This window comes from Ammospiza nelsoni, chromosome 1 (genome assembly GCF_027579445.1).
Source record: "Ammospiza nelsoni isolate bAmmNel1 chromosome 1, bAmmNel1.pri, whole genome shotgun sequence".
Taxonomy (NCBI): Eukaryota; Metazoa; Chordata; class Aves; order Passeriformes; family Passerellidae; genus Ammospiza; species Ammospiza nelsoni.
Window position 1 is genome coordinate 131,318,589 of NC_080633.1, and position 23,203 is coordinate 131,341,791.

At 37.7% G+C, this 23,203-nt stretch overlaps 1 protein-coding gene across 1 annotated transcript in view; it reads left to right on the forward strand.

The window, feature by feature from the left end:
* The window catches only part of STK3 (serine/threonine kinase 3), a 127,689-nt gene extending 106,291 nt beyond the window's left edge, over positions 1 to 21,398 (forward strand). Inside the window, exon 11 of the mRNA XM_059470844.1 lies at positions 18,057 to 21,398. Coding sequence (XP_059326827.1) covers positions 18,057 to 18,215 — 159 coding nt within the window. The 3' untranslated portion in view covers positions 18,216 to 21,398. The remainder of the gene's footprint in view (positions 1 to 18,056) is intronic.
* The last annotated feature ends 1,805 nt before the right edge of the window (positions 21,399 to 23,203 follow it).

Consider the following 23,203-nt stretch of genomic DNA (forward strand, 5'->3'; position numbering starts at 1 on the left):
CTATTCTGTACCAAAATTTCCTTTCTATTTCTTCCTTCTAGAGTGGTTATACCAGGCAACTTCACATTTAAAGTATAGAAGGGCTTCTACTTTTAGTCTGTGGGAGGCTTCTGTTAAGAAGTCATATCTTACTTTTAGAGTATACATATTTAAAGGTTAAGCTGAGCCATGTTCAATCAGAGCTTTGTCACTAACCATAGCATGTAAGACTTGTTCTAATTTCTAAATTTTCAAAGCAGCCACCTGGAATTAGTTGAATCCTTTAAATTAGCACAAATGTCATGAGGATGTGATACAGGGAATCTAAATACAGTTGGGCTGCACTTCAAACTTTGCTTTTGGAAAAGACATCTGCCTTACAGGATATGATAAGCACTGTGATAAGTCACTGTGTGGTCCTGGACCATGTACTGTGCTGGGTGCCAGTGGGGGAGAGCCTTCCTTTCCCCACTGCCTTTGGTTTCCAGTTCAGGTGGGCAATAATCAATCATAGCGCTTGTTTTAGTAACACCTTCTGACCTCAGTGTTCCATGTTGGATAACATGAAGTAAAACTGGATGAATGGTGTAGTCCTCATCACTCAAAAGTGTCAATTATTTCAGGGGTAAGGTTGGTTTTCCTAGTGGTGCTGCAGAATCTCAGTGTTTGGAGAGTTTTAGTAGGCTCTGTGGTGACTTACTTTGCAATACCTGCAGATTTCTTTTCCTCTGTGTTTTATATTCCATAGGTCTGCAGATGCCTTTCAGCTCACTGGACAGAAAATTTACTAATAAGGATTCACTTCCTGGTGAAATATCTCCTCACAGGACTGTGAATGTTACTTAAGCTTTTCTTTTAATTAGTTGTGTTGTTTTAAATGATAATCAGAATCTATTGTAAAAGGTAAAAATAGCAATTGCTTCACTGAAACAGTTTAATTAAAACATTTTTTGAAGTATTAGGGTTGTCACATTTTCATCAGTGCTATCACAAGAGTTGTGGACTCTGCTATGTATATATTGCTTTTAAATTTATTGTGGTTTTGATAAAGCAATGGTTTTGCACAGTGGTGAGAAGATGTGATGCCAAGTTGCTGGAGGCTTTTCTGAGAGAGAAGATTTTGAGTGCTTCCAAATTAAACCAGAGCTGCCTGAGCAGTTGGTTGAAGAAGTCAGAATGTCAGTAGTAACTGAAGTTACTTCAGTAACACTGAAGCAACATGAGGATTCAAATAGGTGACACCTGAAACCTTTATTCCAAAGATGCTATTTCTTCCTCTTCAAGGGTGTGAGGGCTTTTTCTAAAAAACAATTGATAAGTTAGATTGTGCTTTAAAAGTCATTGTTGTATAACTTCAGCACTTGAGTAGGTCACCATCTACATCCACAATTGGGCCTCATTCATAGGCCCATATTCTTCTTATAAATGTAGGAAGATCAAATTTATATAGAGAATAAATTAATATGATACTCAGCTCTTGTTCTCTTGGAACAGGGAAGAAATACAGGAACACAAGAAACTATTGCAATAGGTTACATTGTAAGATGATTTTAGAAAAAGGTTTTCAAAAGCATTTATTGTGTGGTTCGCTGATAATGACTGATGATTGTAGGCATTTGGCATTTGAAGAATATTGTGAAGTAAGAAAAAAGTTTACAATTTGATTTTCTAAGTCTACAAGAAATAACTGGTACAAAAGCTTTGCTTGCTGGTACTGCATTTTCACTTGTTGGGTTTTCAGATGTGCCATTTTTTGGTATAGGTATTGGTATTGTAATTTTGCTGTCAGATATACTGTGAATCCTAAAATGTGCTGACGATACACCATCTCTGTGTTTCTTCTAAGGTGCTATGAATACCAGAAAGAGAAAAGCTGCTGTGTTGGGTGACCCCAGCCCTGCAGAATCCCCCACTCTTGCATTTAAATGACTTGTTTACAGTTTTGCACACAGACTGAATTTGAGAAAACTACTAATCCTGTTCCAGAGCTTTGGGGGAAATACTTTATATGATTTAGAAGTTGTACTGTATAAAATCAATTTTATTCACTTTGTCATAAAAGCCCAGTCATCTTTCATATATTTTTGTGATCTCTCCCCCAACCTATACTTATCCAAAATGGGATACTTAGTCTTACTGTGTGCTTTCTGCTAATAATTTAATCATACTGGTGTTTCAAATTTTTAATCACCCTGTACAAAGATTATTTTTGTGCCATCTAGCTGTATAATATTTTTTATCCGTTTCTTGAGGAAATTAGACTTCTATTATTGTGCTGTTTATCCTGATAACTTTTGAGTCATATTGACCAAATTTGACCTCCAGCAAAGGTGGAGGTTTCAAAGGAAGTTAATTTGCTCTAAGTTTCAATACTACTTCTACTAATTTGCCTCTTGAGAAGAGGGATCCAGGATGGTTACCTGTGCTGGAGGATGGGTTGTAGCCCAAAGTCTTTGTCATGCTGAAAGGTTGATTGTGGCCTCAGTAGCCTGGAGCCAGGGACAGAGGGGTGGCATACCCATGAAATGGGAGCTAGGAAAAGACTGAGGCAGGACAGAAGGGCACACTGGCTCATTTCTGTTATCTCCATGTATCAATCAAGCTGAGTCAATTTGTCATGCTCAAAAAATGTCCAACTCCCCCTTGTCCTCCTCCGTCTCCCAGCTCACCCTACAGTTGCAGAATTGGTAGATTGTCATGTAAGGTAGCCTGAGGGTTTCACACAGCAGGACTGGCCCTTTTGGCTATCTCCTTAGATCAGATTTTGTGTAGAATGAAGCTTCTTCTTTAGTTTCTATCCTTTTTTATGCTGCTCCCAAGATTCTTGTCTTTCATTAAGTGCCTCTCACCTGAACATTTTATGCAACAATTCCCTTCCTTATATAATGGTTTCCATATGTTTGCTGTATCAAATTTAAATATACCATCTTTGGGCTCCATTTTGATGTCATCTGCTTTTTTATCCTTCTTTGAAACAAGAGAGATGCAATAAGAAAGTGGTTTTCCTTGATTATGCTCTCAGTACAAGGCAGTACTCCATCCAAAATGAAGTTTCACTGGAAGGAGGTTTGATTTTGGCTTTATTAATTCTTCAAACAAAGAGCTGTAAATATATTATTTCTTCTCCTGTACACAAAACTTTGCATTTGACTGCTCTGTGTGTTGACTTTAGCTGTGATACAGAGATATCTGTATAACACTTTTATTTTAGGAGAAATAAATTCCTTAAAGATGTTTTGCTCATAGGTAGGAACGTCATGTTATCCAGCCTGTATGACTTCCATGTTTAACAAAATTCAGGCTCCAGGATGTTTTCTCTGAAAGGTCATTGGAAAGGTGAGGAGCAGAGATGAAGTGATATCATCTCATGTTTACATTCATTATGCAGTGCAGTAGTGGGTTGACCTACAGGAAAATAGGTCCTACATTTGAATTCCTTCATAACTTCCTAAGTCAATTGTTAATTCCTTCTGCTGGAGGGAATTTTAGAAAACCATGTAAAACTGGCAGCAATTTGGCTATTACTGTATTCAGGTTTTGAGGGCTTTTGACTATTTATATTGTGCAACACTGCAGCAGTATTGTTATAAGCAGAAGATTAAAAAAAACCCCAAAAGTAAAACAAGTTTCTTGCATTATCTGTGCTGAATTTTTATCTAATGTGCTTTAGTTTTCTTAGAGGTTTCAACTAATCTGCATGTAATCTCTGTTGGAGGACACTGGCACTATGCCATACAACTAATTTTTTAATTTTCCAACATTAACTGCCGTTTTCTGTTTCTCCACCTGTTCATAATTCTGTCCATGAGCTTTTCTGTGCCTAAAATTTTCCTTAAGGCTAGAACTGACACAACTTATTCTATTCTTATCTGTTTCTATGGCATTTCATCCTTTATTGCTTGGTATTTTCTTACACAATTTGCTATGGTTGTTATGGCAACATTAAATAACAAATCTGTTAATTTTCAAATTATATTGCTTTCAAAACGTTGTATGATATATTGGTGAGAAAGAGGTGAAATATTTTCAGCATAATAAAACAAATTAATGTGATAAATTAATTAGCCTTGTAGTTTTGCAATGTGGCGGCTTCTAGGCAACTTATTATGCACTGTGGTCCTACTTAGGGAAGTATAAATAGAATACATTTGTTGAAGTAGGAGCAACTGTTAAATTGCTGAAAATACTCCTTTGCTATTATTATTCTAATGGCCAGGATCTGGTAATCGTGACTGGCATTCTAACAACATCATCAACAACCAGATTAGTAGGCATTTAGTTCATAATAACTAGGATTCCTTGTGTAATACAGACCATCAAATGACATAAATACACTCCCAGAATGGAAGATATTTGGAGATATTAATGTTAAAAATCAACAGAATAAGATCTTTCTCGTAGACTGTATTAAAATCAATAAGAGATACTGATGGAGGAGAGAGGAATATTGTTTGAAATTGAAATGGGCAAGAATCTAAAACTTCTGCAAATGGAGTATAAAGTCAGAATCAGTAATGAAAATAGAAGCACAGTTACTTCTTTTACAAAATTAACTGATGGGCCAGGTTCACAAATTTTTTTGTATGCAACTTTGTAATGTTGCTATTTTAAAATACATCTTCCTAGGTTTTGGATTTTATAAAAATATTGTGAAGGCATTATTTGCATTTTGTGTCTTTTAATGGAGCCTTTGGTGAATTTGACATTCATTGCAACAATTTTTTTTTTTACATTTTCTCTAATGTATTTGTTTTTACAGCATTGTCAATTCTCATAGTTTATACAGTATTTATACTTTCAACTTCATGCACATGTGTGTGAAATGAAGTTAGGACAATTATAATGAAAACCTTAGTTTTTCAGTGATGTCTAAAAACCCAACAAGACATTGCTTTCTTCATGTCTATAGCATTCTTAAATTACTTACAGAATTTCTGTGGCGATAGGATGTTGGGACATCTAGACTTGGAGTGCACTCTGATTTCAGACTGTAACAATATAAGTTTTTTAGACATTAAACAGAAAAAGTATCATTTTTCCTCCATCAGACCTGAGCTGGCATTGTGTTTCTTCAAGGAAAAATAATTGGTTAGTGAGTCCACTGCTCAATATGTGGTGTAGTTCAACAAGGCAATTTGTATTCAAAACCATGGCAGCTTTTCAGAAGATGGTGGCTTAATGCCAAAAGCAACTTCTCTGTCACTGACAGAATGTACCCAGAAAATAATTTGAGTTTCAAATGAAAACACATCTCTCTCTTTGGGTAACAAGGGGAGGTGATACTAGTACTGGGGATTCTTAAAATAATTATATTTTTGAGGCTCTTAGCATTTGCTGCTATATGTTAATGTCAGGTTTTAAAATATCGGAGGTTTTCTCTTTGTGATGGGATGTAGAAGTTGTAAAGATCCTCATGATTCCTTCCTTTTTCATTCCTGCATCCTACTGGCACATAAGATGAATTTCTTTTGTATCAATTCCATGATGTATGCTGTATATTTACTTCTTTCTGAGGGTAGGGATTTTTTTCACAGTAAATTCTAGTGTTCATGTCCAGATTTCTGCAATAACTGGAACAAGAAATAACCCATGTGCATTGTTAAATTAATATTTAAGGTCCAAGACAGGCAGTCTTTTGACACTTACATTTCTTGCATCTGTTTAAGCTCATGCATATCCATCAGATCTGTCAGTGATAAGGGAGTTATTCACCCTCTTTTTATTTTTACAGACTGAACGATGACTCTAAATACATGACCAGTCCTATAAATTTGTACTTTGTGTGTCTTCAGTGTTGTATCTCTGAATGCAGGATACTATTCAAACTGAGGAGTAAGCAGAAACCCCAGTGATGTATTCTGAATAAATTGTGAGGGCATTTAATAACCTCAGAGTTTGTATTTTCATCTTTTATTTTGGAAGGGCACCGCTATGAAGATGGTCAAAGCTACTGAACTGCTTTCACAAGGCACTGCACACTGAAATACACTTTTTTTGGCTTTTAATCATACTTTTATTTAGAGCTGAGCCTGTGAATTGTATAGCAACTGACTGCATTGAGCATGGATTTTGTTTGAGTACTGACACCTTGCATTGGAGGAATGCATTTTTCTAGCTCACATTTTTCTTTTGCGTTTTGTGTGGTCTAGGAATGTGCTGCATGTGAGTTCACATTATTTCCTGCCCTGATAGTTAAGTTTGGAAATAATATAGGTTATGCCTTTGCTTCTACTTCAGTTTCCAATCTATAAACACAAAATCAATTCTAAAACCTGGATTGAATTCCCAACAGTTTTTCTTGAGAGGGATCTAAACTACAAGCTACAGACACTAGAAGTTTACCAATGTTCTGCACCTGAACATTACCAGCATTTTCAATGTTGATATACTAAGATTTTATGATTATTTTCTTTTTCTTTATGGAAAAAGAAAATGGATTTTTAAGTCTAGAAAATGGAGCCCTTAATTGAACCCTAAATAATCATTCCAGAGATGGATTGGAATACCAGCAGAGAGGCCAGAAAGATTCAGCTGAGATGTGTTTCACATGATGAGGGTTTGCAGAGCTCGTACCATTCCTGAGTTTGGGCTATGTCATTGTCATCATTCACTCCAGAGGTGCAGAAGGGGAGTGGTGAGCATTCTAAATTTGAATGGGGATTCATGAACAGCATTGGCACAAAAGCTTGTACAGTACCTGTTAGCCTTGAGTAGTGAGTCAAAACTATATCTGCAGATTATGAAAAACCTAATTGAATAAACTAGTGTTGCTCTGTTGTCTGTGAGAAGGCAAATAGATAAATACTCTCTGGATCTTCCTAGGAGAGAGTTCTGTGAAGGTAAGAAAGAGCTGTGCTAATTGTTGTCTTGATCACACTGATGTTTGAGTCACAGACAAAATGTTTGATAATAAAATATTTCTTTGGCACATGATTTTAGCAGTTCTGGACTCAGTAAATGAATATGCCACTGAATCGTTGAATCTTAATAAGTGTAGTTTCTAAATTCATAGAGAGTGAGCATCACACTTCTCACAAAGGTGGATTGTGTTTTAGAGACTAGATTTAGATTATGCTTAAGTGTACTGTTCAGTGTCTAGATTCCCTGGATTTCTTGTTCATTAAGATGAATAGTCTGGGTTTTTTTTAATTTAGCATTGCTTTTAGTTGTACGTTGATACATGGAACTCTTGATTAATGTGTGCTGATGTGACAGATTATCAGTGATTATCATGTTCTGTATTTTTGGGATATTTTTTAGCATATTATTTGCACTAGAGTGGTCTACTACATGTTTGTAAAAAAAGAGATCCTGTATATTATTTAAAAGCTGCCAGCTAAGTGGTGTTATTCATAGATTATCCCTTTCTGTATTTGTTCACTTATTTTAGATTTAATTTAGTCTGGATTAAAAGCAAACCAGTAGATGTCTGCTAGATTTAGCCCATCATGCAGTGGATTTCATCAGGTTCATTGATAGTGTTTATTTATTATGTGTTTTCCAAGTATGGGGCTGGTGCATTTTGACAAAAGAAAAACCAAATCCACCTTAATGAACCAGCTGAAACTGTAGTGCCTGATTGGTATGATTTATAGATAGGACTTCAGTGGAAGGCAGCATCAGAAACAGTTAATAAACTATTGTTTTGGTGTAAAGAGATTTTTAAAAATCTGCTCAGTTCTTAAGCCTGAACAATTTAAATCAATTTTCATAACACTAAAACTTCCACCAGCAAATAAGATCTCCATCCCCTGTGATTCAGGAAGCTGCCGAATGCCATGCAGGAGTGGAACAGTACCATTCATCTATGGGCCAGGATGCTGCTACTGGGCACCCAGGTCTTTTAGGTGAACTGTGAACCACATCAAGCTAAATACTGTGAACCACATCAAATTAAATAGTAGTCAAGTAGTTCTGGCAGGGGAAAAAGGGTTTCCAGAAAATGTTTGAGGAAGGAATAAAGAACTTTTGAGGAAATGTGTCTCAACACATTCTTTAAAAACCAACAGTGCTTCTCTTTGATCTTTTAAGTTGTACAGAAAAGAAAGCTTGGTGCTGTCTGGCGAAGATGCTACAGACTGGGAGATGGATTCTGCCCTTGCAGTTCACTGCAGTCAGTCCCTGTGTGCAGCATCCATGGGCTCTGTGTTGGTGTTTAAGTGTGCTCGGTGTGCTTGGCTGTCATCCTCCTCCAGTCCCTCTCCCAAGGTGGTAACCTGCAGGCCTTCCTGAGGCAGGGCTCTCCTCCCTGCTAACTGAGATTAACAGCTCAGTTAAATCTTTCTGCTTAGCCCAGTCTTTATTGAGTTGCTGCAAGTTCAGATTCCACAATTTCTGAGGTTTTGCAGGCCTCTTTCAACTGATGCCTCAGTTTTCTTCAGAGTTTTTTGCTGCCTTTGCTGTATTTTCTTCCTTCTTCCAATGATTAATAAACCTAGCATTTGTTGCTCATAAATTGCCCTGAGTCTTTGGACTAAAAGCTTTCTGCATGAAGTAAACCCCAGCAAAGAGTATGTCTATCATTTTTACATTTATTAAAGATAATTTGTTATTCCTAGGGCCTTTGTGAATTAGCTGTTCTAAACTAAACTGAATTATCTTCCTTATAAAGAGTATAGCTAAGTCAAGGTTTCCCAGCAAATAAGATAACAATTCGTGTGCGTTTTGGGTTTGGGGGTTGAGTGTCTCTTCCAACAGACTTTTCCTGTTAGGAATATTTCGTTTTGCTGGTTTAGTTTTGATTATCAACCTTTTATGCTTATCAGAAGATTGGGATTATCATATGTTATCCCTCAGCAGGACACTTAAGGTTTGATGTTTAAAATTCTTTTATCCTCTTGCATTGCTCTTCAGCTTAAATGCTTTTCTCAGTCTGAGAGTTATTGCTGTGCATGCATTGTGTGTCAAAACTCACTATTATTTGAATTTCTATTTTTCTTTCTCTTTTGAAAATAATCTTAAATGGACTATTGAGGAAAAATAGCTTTAAAATACATCATTATGCATTCAATAATTTTTAGATTTTTAATACAGCTTTTTTTAACCTAAGGGCTTTTACTTCAAGTTACTTATGTCTTTACTTTTCACTATATTTTTGTATTTACAAAATACTTTAGCAAAACTAGGAGCTTCTTTCATTTTAAAATTTATTTTTACAGTGTTTTGGTGTCTTCAACAAATGGGGTTTTTAAAGTGTTTCTCATCCCTAACAGTTTATATCTTTGTTCTTAATACATACAGCATGCATTTATGTGTAGATGAGTAGAATTTTACAAAAATAAAATACTTTTCTGAATATTTTTTAATGCTCTTTTCATGGAAGAATCAGATGTGAGGGAGGCAGTGGCTTAACTTGCAAAAGCTTTTGGATGTGAGGATATGAGGGCAATATTTGTGTTTATGAAGCTGAATTACAGCTGCAGTAGCTGAAATGTGGTATTTCAAGGACACTGCAATATACCTGCTGATAGCTGAGCTCAGGATGAAGGATTATTTAGAAGCACTTGCTATTGCTCCTGGAGAGCTATAGATTAATAAAGATAAAATGCTTTTAACTTTTTGATGCTACTTACTTGCTACGCTAAGAGCTTTAAAGAAAGAGTCCCTCTTCCTTTTAAACCCTTATATCTTTGCTTGGTAATATTTGAAAGGATGTTTTGGGTGTTATTTTGGGTTTTTTTGGTTGCCTTCCTTTTTTTTTTTTCCTCCAAAAGCAGAAGGGGCTGAGGGGGAAATCCTGCATATTTTTAGATCAGGTGTAGTAGCTACTTTGCCATCAACACTGTGTGGATGTATTTGCAATGAAGTTTAAACAGCATGGTGAATATCCAGATGGAGTGTTTTTCCTCATCTTTAGCTTATTTACTCTGTTGGGAGCTTCTATAAACATTTGTAGTATTCTTCAGGACAAACTGTACAATTAAGCTTGAGATTCCTGGTATAAAAAATCACAGGATATAAAAAGCCACCAAGATTTTCTCTAAGGGATTCCAAACTGTGAATTTTTGCCTGTGATACTCTAAAAGCAATTTTTAAAATGTCTGTGATGGATGATGAAATTCTAAAGAGAAGGTGATAGCAAATTAAAGTATCATGCTTCAGTAGACCCTAGCATGTAGTGTAACAACACACCCTGTGTAAATGGCATGGGAAAGAGAGACACATTATTTTTTACATTTTCTATGAGATACTAAGGATTTGATCTTGAAGATACTTAAAATGGAAGTTTACTGGCTACAGAGTTTTTGAGATACATTGCTTCAGTTTATTTTCCCATGTTCAGACTCTTTCATGGTGCTCTCTTTGTATTAGTGAGAACTATATGCCTAAATAGCTCCAAGAACACCACATGCTATAGTAGGTAAAACTGACATAAACTATGTTTGAAATGCTTAGGATATGATAAAGCATCAATGCACACTGCCTCACTGTTTTGTCAGGAACTGGGTAATATTGCAACAGACGTTATTGCTAATTTTACACTGCTCTTCATGATAAGCTGTGCTTTTCCTTAGATTTCAGTTCCAATAATCAGGATTGTTCATTGAAGTTTTTGACTACTACACTTTTTTCCCCTGAGCTTTTTAGCCTTTTTAATTACAGAAATATTTAGATTTTATCTGCATCCTGATGACTTAAAAATTAATGAGAAAATAAAAAGACACTTCACTTCTCTTAAAGACATCTTATATTAGGAATCTAACTTTAAGGATAATTTAATGAAAATAAATGACTCAGCTCATGATTTTTGAATTTTAGTGCTGGCAATACTTAATGTGCTCAAAGGAGAGCCCTGGGTGCTATTCAAAAAAGCATGCAAAGAACAGTATGAACTAATGCTACAGAAAAGTTTGTCTTGTTCCTAGTGGTGATTTCTATTGAAATGTCACTTTGTATGAAGCTGATAAAAGTCTCCTAGAGCTGAAAAATATTGATGGTACTGACTAAGATTTAGGTTTGTGTTGCTAAAATTACATTCAGCTTTAATGTTAGAGCAGAGAGAATTCTACTAGTGAAAATAGGAATTAATAATGGAGAAGTTAAATACACTTTTATCCCTAGAAAAACATTTTAAAAATACATTACCTTCTCTATCTTTATTTTTTCCTTATATGCTTATTTTACCCCCCAAGATGCTTAAGGTAACTGCAGTCCTGTGCAATGAACTTTGGCTTTCGACAGTTGTCAGTCCTTCTCTCCTATAAATTGTTACAATAAATAAGGTCCTTTTTATATTTGTATAACTTTGTGCATTGCAACAAGCATTCTTGCTCTTCAGACACCCTGAAATAAATGCCCTCATTCCATTCCCCATCCCAGTTTTTCTTGAGACTGATTTGCAGTGACAGCAGGGGTGGGGATGGCAGCAGGTCAGAGCTCTGCTGTGTGGCCAGTGGGTGCCTGAGACAGCTCATCCTCACCTGGCACTGCTTAGGCAGGGTCAGCAGGATTTGCTGTGTAAGCAAACATGAAGCAGTTCTGCTGCTGCTGCCTGGAAGCAGCTGAACAGACTGCAGTAGCTGGGGAGTATTTCCTTGCACACAAGTGTGTGACAATGTTTTCACTAGTGAGATTCACAGATTTTGGATGTGAATTCGTAGTAGAGATAAATTGGGCAGAAAGCCCTATCTTGTACCTTTTGGATTCTGACTCAAGTTTAACTTTTTATACCAGTAAAAAAAAGGAGTTTGAAGTGGACCTCATTCCACTTGATAAAAGAAAACTCTACTTGACAGAGGGAAGTGAATAGCTGGACAGAAAAGTTTCTGTTATCTTAAACCACTAACACACAAGAAAATCCAAGATATGCACTGGTTAAATCTTAGAAGGTGCTGTGGGCAACACCCTTTTGCAATTGCCATTGATGCAATAATTGTTGTTAGCCATTCTGTTGGTAATTCATACTATAGGAATTGATAGCAGATGGGAAAATAGATGACTCAGAATATAGTATTAATAATCCATATTTTTTTAATCAAAGGCCCCTAATAGGCATGTTGCATGTAAGATTCATTTAAGCAGTTGCTAGGAAGAATTTGTTTTTTCAAGTAAACACAACAAACTTGATAGAGATTACTTTTTGGTTGAATATCTGTTTTCTTAAAAATTTAAACCCTGAAAATGCATTTGCTTGTTTTTGTTGCACAAGCTTAATAGCAGTATTTCATCATTTACTTTGATAGACTGGAGGTTTGCAATGGTAACTCAGGCATTATGGAATTAATAATGAAATCTACTTTTATCATATTGAAAACATGATTGGCATAGAGGTTTTATTTACTTCTCTTGCTGTCCAGAATGGATTAAGATTATAGTGTTCTACATCCATCACAACTTTGGCTTCCACTCCCTGAAAAGTTTGGATGGCTACACATATGAGCTAGCCAAGTGTGGCTGTTGAGTTCCAGACCCCCTCACTTAAATCCATGGACTGCAGGTACCACCAAGTATCTCAGATACTCGGTCCATCCTTCTGGCTCCTGTGCTGGACACATGTGGGATCCAGTAGTCAGGATTTACATTGTACTCTTTGACTTCTGAGAGTCCATTTTTGATTGTACTTTATGTTCTTCCTTCTGAGCTTATTGCTCAGAACTCAGGTCTGTAGACAGGAATGCACGCCTATTTTCCAAGTGCCCCTTTTGGCCAGAATTTTGACAAGGATTGTAAAAAAAAAAAAAGTTCTATACTGTGTGGGTCCTCCTGCAGGCAGTAGTATTGATTGCAAGTAATTATTCTTTGATTTGCTGAAAATAGTGGTCCAAATAAACCTGGTCCATATGGGATGCAAGAAGTCAGACCAAAAGACAAAAAGAGTAAAACTTGTTGCACTTCCCTTGCAGAAGTTTGGTTCTGGGAGGTGAGTGCATCACTATGTGAGAGAAAAGTTCCTTGTGTCTCACTGAGGACACAGAAAAACCAGCCACCTGAAACCAGTCATGACCAGAGTAAGAATGTTTTTTGCATAGGTGTATTGTGTTTGTGTGGCCAGGTTTTGGTAGCTGGGTGGCTTTTGTGAGAAGCTGCCAGAAGCTTCCCCCATGTCCAGCAGAGCCAGTGCCAGCCAGCTCTGGACCCGCTGCTGGCCAAGGCCGAGCCAGTCAGGAATGGTGGTAACACCTCTGTGATAACATATTTAAGAAGGAAAAAAAAAGATATTGCCAGTGGTAATTGTGGCCAGAGAGGAGCAGAGTAAGATTGTGTGGGAGCAACAGCTCTGCAGACACCAAAGTCAGGAGGGAAGAAGTGAGGGAGGAGATTCCAGCTCCAGGTGCTGGAGCTGAGGTTCCCCTGCAGCCTCTGGTGAGGCGACTGTGCCCCTGCAGTTCACAGAGGTAGATGGCAATGCAGAGATCCACCTGGCAGCCCGTGGAGAGCACGAGGATGTTGGAAAGGAATCTGTGAATCTGTGGGAGGCCTGTGCTGGAGCTGGCTCCTGGTGGGGTCCTCCAGACCTGCGGAGAAAGGAGCCCCTGCTGGAGCAGGTTTCCTGCTAGGACTTGTGTGATCCTGTGTGTGATCCATGCTGGAGAAGCCTGTCCTGGAAGGCCTACACCTTGTGGAAGAGTGACTCACATTGGAGCAGTTTGTGCAAACTGATGCCCATGGGATGGACTCACATGGGGGAAGTTTATGAAGGACTGTCTCCCATGGGAGGGACCCCACACTGGAGCTGCAGAAGGACACCTCTCCCTGAGCAGCAGCAGAAACAACATGTGATAAACTGATCAAAACATCCATTCCCTGTCTCCCTCCACTGGTGGGGGAAGGAGTATGTATAGCTGGGAAGGAGGGAGGGGTGGAGGGATGGTGTTTTTAACAGTCTGATTAACTGAGGGAAGATGTTTTAACAGAAGTCCAATTGACTTCTCGTTATCCTGCTCTGATTTTGTTATAAGTAAATTTTATTAGTATCCCCGATTCAGTTCTGTTTGTCCCATGATAGAATTTGGTGAGTGGTCTCTCCCAGACCTTAGCATGTGAATCTTTGTTACATTTTCTCTCTCCTGTCCAGTTGTGGGAGTGACAGAGCAGCTTTAGTGAGTGCCTGGCATCCAGACAGGGTCAGCCCACTAAAACAAGAAGTGTTCTTCTGATGACATGCTAATTTGTATTCACCAAACCTTGCATGATCATGCTGGATTATTTTAAACCCCTGGGGTGATCAGCAGAGGCTCCTGCCACCTTCCCACAAGGACAGCACACCTGTCTGTGGAGCGCTTGTAGCTCTGACCTGTGCTCTGATGGCAACTGGAACACTTCATGCCTGGAGCTGCCTCAACTTTTGGATTTTTACTGTATCCCAGTGTAATGAGGACAGTCACATTAAAAAAAGCTTGCTCATGATTCCTTCTCTGTTCTGCTCCTTTTTAACATCTACATGTGGCCTTTCCTGGAAGAGCCTCTAACCTATTACAAATAAGTTGAAAAATGAGCAAGAAGGAATTAAATTATTAGTGTCCCATTTGCTGGAAGTTTGAGATAAAGTGTACTATGTTTCCAGACTTACTGGTCTCCCAAGTGGCTTAGTTACCTTTTCCAAGGATTATAACAGAAAATTGTAGTTCAGTTAGAAGGTTAGTTATGCTTTTATTATATTTGTCCCATCTTAGGTTGGTGCTGGTGGAAGATACTTCAGCCACTTGGGAACTTGGGTCGATGAAAGTTTGCCTTCCACCAGGATTTCCCCCCAGATCAGGGAGAGAAGAAGGTGGAGGCAGGAGCTGCTGGCACTCAGCTTGCAGCACTGGGAGCTCTAGTCCCATAAGGATGACTGTTGTCTGGTCTCTTCATAGGCAAAGTTGATTTCCCTTGCCCTAGCAAAGCAGAGAATTTCAGTGAGGCTTCTTTGCCTGTGACTGTGTCTTGAGAATACATTAGCTTTGAGGAGAAATTATTTAATGTCATCTGGCTCTGGCGTGGTTTGACTTCCTTGTTTGATTTGCTTCCCTTATGCATTGTAACTTTCTTTAATGAGTGGGTTAACAAATACATCTTTAAGGAGAAAAGTTTTATCATTGTACACCTAATCTTTCTTCTGGAAAACTGGGTAAGTGTACTCACTCTAAAAGGCTGTGTCTGTGTGTGGCATTGTAAGTTGGATTTTGGACTATTGCTTTCCCAAATCCCAAATGTGATTATCTGGTGAAATAAAGGGTCCCAGTGAAGGCAAATGCTGCTACCAGAACTCCATTATGACCTCTGTCTTGGAAGTGGCCCATCCTGACACTAATTACTGTCTCTTGTGTGGTTGTGGGTGTTTGATCTCTGAAAGAACATAATTCGGTCTGTTATGTGGAGTGGCAGAAATGGAATTATCTATTATTATCACACAAATGCTATCCTGATTACAATTGTAATTGTAACAATGTGTTACATTTAACAGCTTTTAAAAAGCTACTGAAATAAAATTTAAATCCTTTGTGAATTCCTATAGCTTGTGCTACTGACTGCTTCCCTCTCCCTTCCCATTAATGCCAGTAGCCCCAGTAGTTACTGCTACAAGCTACTTGGTGAATTATTTATGGCAGTTTAAATTGGAAGCTGTTTGCAAATGGAAATGAATGAATGCTGGGCTCTATTGCTTTAAGAATTTGAACCAAAATATTTATTTATGCAGGGCAATAAATTACATAGGAGTAATGAAATATCTTGTTTGAGATATTTCTACACATCTTATTTGATATATTTGCTGTTGCATTCAGTGTTTGGATTATTGCAGGCTTTTAGGGTTTGTGTTGTAATACCTATAGCACAAACAGAAGTCAAAGAAACATATTTTTTAATTTGCCAAGGAAACGTATGTGCACAGACACACACACATAATTTCCCAGATTGAGCTGTGGCTGATTAAGTGGTTTTCTCATCTGATGCCAGATAGGTAAGACCTTCCTAACTCTTCTGTTTTCTGCCATTTCCTTCCTTTAAGTGTCCTGAATATCAGCTGTTCATATAGATGAGTACTGTGGCTATCTGGATCTCCTGGGAGATGTGTCTGAGATAATTCTGAAAGTTTCTTGGTCTCTGGCTTAAAAAAACTAATTTTCTTTATATTTTAATATTCATCCCAGCTGTCTATGATCTTTAAAGAGCAGTTAATTCTGTTTCCTGGCTCAGTTTCTTGATTGAAATTTAAATAAAAACTCACCCACCACATTCTTCTTTGCTAATTTATGAAAAAAACGTTTTTCAGAGCAGAATAATTATGTAATTACATCAGTTGGAGTCTGTTCTGTGCAGTTTAAGCTTGACGTCTACAGTGGTGACTGAGAGCGAATAAGTGGCTGTCCAGACTGGCCAAGAGTGGGTAGGGACTTCATCACTGGCAGTTCTCACAAAACACACACACAGGATTATTCAGTGTCTGCCTTATGCATTTGCTGGTCTGTGGAGCCCCAAATGCATTATTCCTGTCACACGTGCTAAATAAATTATTCCTGTCACACGTGGGTTTATTGCTCCTTTCATCTGTGCTGTGTTGGGATCAGTTAAGCAGTGGAGTTGGCACTGACTTCTCTTCCCGTTATACTTAAAATCTCTGACACTTAACTCCTCTAAGAGAATATCTTCATGGAAAAGTGCATCATATGCGAGTTACATATATCAGTGGGCTAAAAATTAAATAGAATAGTGCAGAGTTTTAATATTTTCTTCCTCTGAAAATGGAAAGGTCTTTTTCTGCAAAATTCTGGGTGACTGAGGAATTCCTTTCCCCTGTCTTTTTTCTTTATGTTAAATGGGAGGAGTGCAATAAAATGGATTATGTTTGATGCCTTGGGAGACAACTCTTTCCTTCATAAGGAGAAGAAGAGTCTTTGGAAGAAAGCAAGGAAGGGCAAACAAAGTGTCACAAGGAGGGCGGCAAAGATGGTGGTGAAGGGTCTGGAGGGGAAACCATATGAAGAACATCTGAAGTCACTTAGTCTGTTCAGCCTGGAGGACACTGAGGGAAGATCTCTGCTGTCTACAACTTCCTCATGAGGGAAAGAGGAGGAGCAGGCACTGATCTCTTCTTTGTGGTGCCCAGTGACAGATTCGAGGGAATGGCCTGAAGTTGTGTCACGGGAGGTTTAGGTTGGACATTTCAAAAGGTTCTTCACCCAGAGGGTGGTTGGGCACTGGAAGGGCTCCCTGGCAAAGTGATCACAGTACTGAGCCTGAAAGGGTTAAAGAACCACTTGAACAATGTTCCCAGGCACCTGATGGGACTCTTGGGGCTGTGCTGTGCTGTGCAGGGCCAGGAGTTGGACATTGATGACCCTTGTGGGTCCCTTCCACCTTGGCATATTCTGTGATTCTGAAAGACCGACATTGCTGAGCACATCTGAAGGCTCATACAGATCTTGGGATCTTTAGTCCTCAAAGATATTTTGACATGTGGGGTTTAATTCCCTTCTTCATTAGGAACCTTATGGTTAAAATGATCTTGCATGAGAATGTGCATCTTTTCCATATGCTCTGTTACGCATTTCTGATATGCCCACTCTCTTTATTATGACTTTAAATCATTTGTTTACTATATGCGGTGTTGTCTGTTAGCAGAAGTCATAATGCTGGGGTTTGGACTGTATGTAGCAGTATGTGTTATATGCCTCAATTGCTGATAAAAATAAAGATCAAAAGTAGCAGTTAATTCCTCAGGGAAAACAGATCAGATTGTGTTGATAGAAGCCTGCCCTAGATTCATGAATGAAGTATTGACTCATTGGTAGTTGATTCAGAAAAGTTTGGGTTTTTTTACCCATGAGTTAGGTACTATGCTTGTTTACAATGTCAGACTATTTGCAAACAAAATAAAGATTATCCCTTTCATAAGAGGAAATTATATGTGCTATTTTAAATTTGTTGACTGTTTTCACACTGGTGAATAATGTGACTGAATGGCACATGGGCAATTCTAACAAAAGAGAAATGCAGAATGGCACTAAATTACATCAGGAAAAAACCACATAGGTCTGACAAAGAACACATTTTAAATGCAGATGATTCCATGCAATAAATTAAAGGTTTATGAAAGGCAATGATTTTCTCTTTTTTTGAAAACAGCTTCTAATACTTTTTGTTTGGTTGTTTTGCAGTTAAAAAATCTGAGTTTAGAAGAATTACAGATGAGACTAAAGGCTTTGGACCCTATGATGGAACGAGAAATTGAGGAGCTTCGTCAGAGGTACACTGCAAAGAGGCAACCTATCCTAGATGCGATGGATGCAAAGAAACGGAGGCAGCAAAATTTCTGAGTTTGTTTTCCTTTCAAACATAATACTAGGAGTCAGTATGGACACTGGTAACTTTGTAAGCCAGAAGGAATTTGATTATGAGAGTTTTCAAAAATCCAATCTGTTAAATTTTCCTTCATCAGCAGTGACAATTGCAGCACTCAAGAATATTCATATGGTGTTCTGCAAAGGCAGCAAAACACTTTACCACTTGTTTGCATTTTCAGATGTTTAATGTAATAGAAGTTTAATCTGTTACTTCCCAATCTTTTTCAGGTGGGTAGGGATAACTTGGTGTTGTACATTGGGAGTTGTGTTTTGGAGCACCTGGAATGTTTTCTTGATTGTGCAACACTACCGAGCCTTATATTGCAATGTATTTTTCTCCCACATAGTAGCATATTTATTATGTAATCTTTGGTTATCTTATTTATTTTATGCCTGTTTTCTGTTGGGAAGTATTAGGATAATACTGTGGAGAGCAGAGTCAAATTAGATAAACTTGCTATTGTAGTATAATGAAAAGCTGCTCACCACTGTAGTATCTTTTAAAACTCCAAATTCAACACATATCCTGATTCAGGACAGCACTTGAATATGTATCCAGCCCATTCATAGCAGTAAAATTTAGGAATAAAGTAAGTAATAGGCACATGTTTTTCTGCTCTCCTGAATCAGGGACTGTTGTACAGTACAGTTGTTACACTACAGAGCATTCTTTGAGAGAGGATTTCTGTCATTTGTACGCACACTGAGTCAGCTTTCATTAAACAAGAAAACAAGTGCCTAATCAGTTTTAATTTTTGTTATTCAGGAGAAGCAATACTTACAGTCACTCCTTAAGTGTAAACTTCCAATTGCTATTGCAATTCTGACCAGTATAAACCTCTATTTTGCACGGTAGTTTTATAATGAAGTAACAGCTACACTTTCTGGATATGTTTTTTGTTTCATTTGGAGTTTTTTTAATCACTGTTTTGAGGGGAGAGGGGAATTATTAGTGCTTTGGGGTTTGTTTGTTTTCATATTGTAGCTACAAAGGGATAGTAATTTAAAAACCAAAGAAAATAAATTGAATACTTATATTTAATAAGTACAGAAAAGAAGCAACATTTAATAGTTTTCTGGGGGGTTTGTCCTGCAACTGTTAAACATTCAAAATTCCTATAGTCTTCTGTTGGTAGATTTTGGGGACTCAGAAATGCAGGACCAAGCTCTTAATAGCTTTTTAAAAGTTCTTGTCTGGTTTATGTTGTTGACTAGCTATTGGTAGAATTTACAACGTTGTAAGAAATATTTCAGACTTCACAGAAAATGTGATCCACTCTCTAAACAATCTGCTGTGTCCTGGATTGAAATCTTTACTATCGTTGCCTTGTATGTAAATAACTTCACTGTGATAGTCATACTTCTTTAAACAATACAGCTGAAAAGATCTTTACATTCAGCCTTCAGCTGTTAAACTTCTAATTGTGACTACTATATGGGCATCTTCTGTTAAACGTTTTCTGGAAGTTAGTAATCATCTCATACCTCTTAACATTAATTGTCAACATATGTGGACCATTTAGATGGAATAGTGCCAATTTTGGAAATGATGCATTATGTCACAAAGCTTATGCTAATGGAAACAAGAAGTTCTTAGAGGATCAGCATTCTACAGCCATGCTGGTACCAGTGCTTGGGTTTGAGCCGTATCCAGCCGTCGCTGTCCTTGTCATTCTCTGTGTGTTTGCATGCACACCACGCTCTGACATGTAAACCCTAGAGGCAAATAAATCTTAATTGTGATTATTAGAACGTCCTTATCCTCAACTCTCTTCATACTTCTTAGAGCAGTGACCATTCCTTGTGAAAATGCAAGAACACAGAAGATCCATAAAAATTACTTTAGGCAAGATAAAATGCACCTGGTAGTCCTATGCCTCACATTTATACGACTAAATGATGTAAAGTAAAAAACGGTATAAACATATCACTGTGTCATTAGATTATAATCATAATGCAGGAAAAAAATAACAGCACCAACTTCCCCCTATTACTGTGGTTCTTATTTATTTAAAGTAATTTCTACTTCTTGAACTTTCTGTTCTCAAAAGCTCAAAGGTGTGTGTTCATACATTGATTTGTGTAGATATACACACATATGTATTCATATCCATATATATAAAAGAGAAAATATAGAGCAGGTTTAAACCATCAGGAGAGGAGCCTAGCTTGCCTTTTCTTGGTGTGCCTTTTAAGCAAAATATCATTGTCTAGACACTCTTACTTGCATTCTCAGCAGCTAGATTTTCCCTTACTCAATCTTAAACTTTTCCCACCAAAAATAAAACTTTGAGTTTGAGTAATGTGGCTTTACAGTGTAATAGACAAGAATATAACAGGATCACAAATTTCTTATTTTGTGTATTTTGAAAACTTCAGTAATGTGGTACCCTAAAGATGAACTGTGTATCCCGTGGGGACTCCAATAAAAGGCTATTTTGGTCTAGAGCTGTTGCAGTCTGACACCTGAAAGCTATCAGAAGGTAAATGACATCCTTTTTTTCTATCCTGATGTGTCTACATAGAAACAACTCAGACTTTGTGCACATGCATGCACACAGAAATGGAATATACATGCATGAGGAAAATCTGAATGGCATGAATAAAACAAATAAAACAAGCTACTGAAAAGGGTGAAAAGTAGCATCTGATGCACTGTAAACTGGGTAGGTACAGGATGTTTGTGACCAAAGAGTACTTTCATAAATTAATATGAAATTGGTATGTTGCCATTCTGGTATGGTGCACACTGCAGTCAGTGTAAGAGCTGCCTTGGGCTTCAGCAGCCAGCATAGGGAGCTCTGAATCCTCTGCAAGCATTGACATTGTGCTCAGAGATGGATGCAACTCATTTTTTCTTTCCTCTGTTTGTATAAATGAATCAAATCATCCATGTTGTTGACTACACATCTCTACTGGAGGATGAGCATCTCTGTAAAGGAAAACCAATAGAACAATAAATAAGATATTTTAAAAGCAAGCCTTGCAGGAAATCTAATAGAACTACTGACAAGTTAACCTTCAATAAGATTTTAACCAAGCAATTTCTTGTTTGCTTCTGACTTTGTATGTTTAGGTTTAGTAAGTTAAAACAATTTTGGAAAATCATTGCTTATAACTAAACATTTTTAATAAAAGCTAATTTTTCCTGTATAATTGTTGACTTGTTCATTCTAACTGAAGCAAAATGATCTTAATAATAATCATTAATGTTCATTTCCGTAGTCGTCCCTCATGCTTTGTTTCCTTTCTGTAACACTGTGAGCACAGAAACCCACGTCTCTCAAAGTCAGCTCTGGAAAGGATTTTTCCAGATCACAACAGTGCTGCAAGAATTAGAAGTCTGAGGACCCCATGAAAATGGATCAGGCCAGAAATCCTCAGTTCTCTGTGGAAGTCTTCTCTCTGCAATCTGATGTTGCTGAAGGCCTAATCCTGAGACAGCTGAGCATCACTCAAATATCTTGGCTGTCTTCTTAAACTTGGAGGTGCTAGTGGACATAAGGGGTGTGAGTTGTTCCTTTGTTGTTCTCATGACACTAGAAAACAAGTAGGCAATTGATAGACTTGAGTAGAAAAGTGGCTACATTTAATGTCTGGAATATAATTCCATTACCTGTTTCTTCTGATTTTTTAAAATTATTCTCTTAATAACTTGCCCACAAATACATTTCAGTAAAAGGAACTCATGACTGATGCTCCTTGGTGTACCACGGTATGTTTGAAGTCACAAAAATTTGATGCTAATCTGAATTAATCTGACATTTATTGGATATTGTAATTATTTACTACTTATTTACGGCAAAAAATAGCTTATCTGCATTGCACAGTGTATTTTGATGAGCATGCACAGTGGCTTTGGGCTGCTTCCCCATTCAGTGTGTTCAAATTTCAGATATAATTATGGCTCATGGTGAGTGACTCCCTGCCCAGGTACACGGGATAGCCTGACTCACCATGGAAAGGCACTGGTGCTTCCAAGCAGAATGTGTACTGTACAACTTCTGTGAAGCACTTGGTCTGCATATGGCTCTATCAGTGTGGTATGCTGAGGGTTACTCTTTCTTAAGTGTATACCTGGTTATAAAGCTCATCAGAAAGACCTCATGAAGTAAGAAAGTCTTTATTTCTTTGTATTCTTAAATATGTGAAAATTCTTCAATTGGAGTCCAGCTTACAGTGACATTTCTTTCTGTGTTTCCAAAGGTAGTGATGCATGTTAAATAATTTAGCTTGAAATAGATCTAAGATTTATCAAGTCCAGTGTTAACCCAGCCCTGCAAACTCCACACTAAACCATGGCCCTAAGTGCAGCATCCACGTGTCTTCAATCGTCCAGGGATAGTGACCCCACCACTTCCCTGGGCAGCCTGTTTCAGTGCCTGACAATCTTTTCAGGGAAGAATTTTTTCCCAATACCAAATTAAGACCTGCCCTGGTGCATTTGAGGCTGTGTCATGCAGCTGGCTGGGAAATTTGCTGTGGGATATTTCCATGCCAGGCCATGATGCAACAGTATTATGCCCACTATTGACAATGAAAGCCTTGGACACATCCTGCATAGCCCATGTTGTTTCTCATGATTGTGTTGTGCCAAATGGATATTAATAAGCCAATTAATAGCTTAAGCTTTTTGGAGAAAGCCTAATTACATTGATGGCTTAGTGTGAAGTTATTAACTTGCATTTGTGAAATACTTTTTCACAAAATGTGTTTCTCCTCTTTGTTCAGTGCATTCGTTCTGGAAAGGGCCTATCTTTTACATGGTGTGCTCTCATCCATTTTGATTTGGTTTAATTTCTTAGCATTTTTAAAGCATATGTGAAAATTCCCCATATTTTCCTCCTTCTCTTCCTCCTGCTCAGGAAAATGAATGTGGGCATTACTTTTTAGGAGCATCCCCTGAGCCAAGTGTCCTTTGAACATAGTGGGCACATGCAAATGTCAGCAAGAGCTTTTAT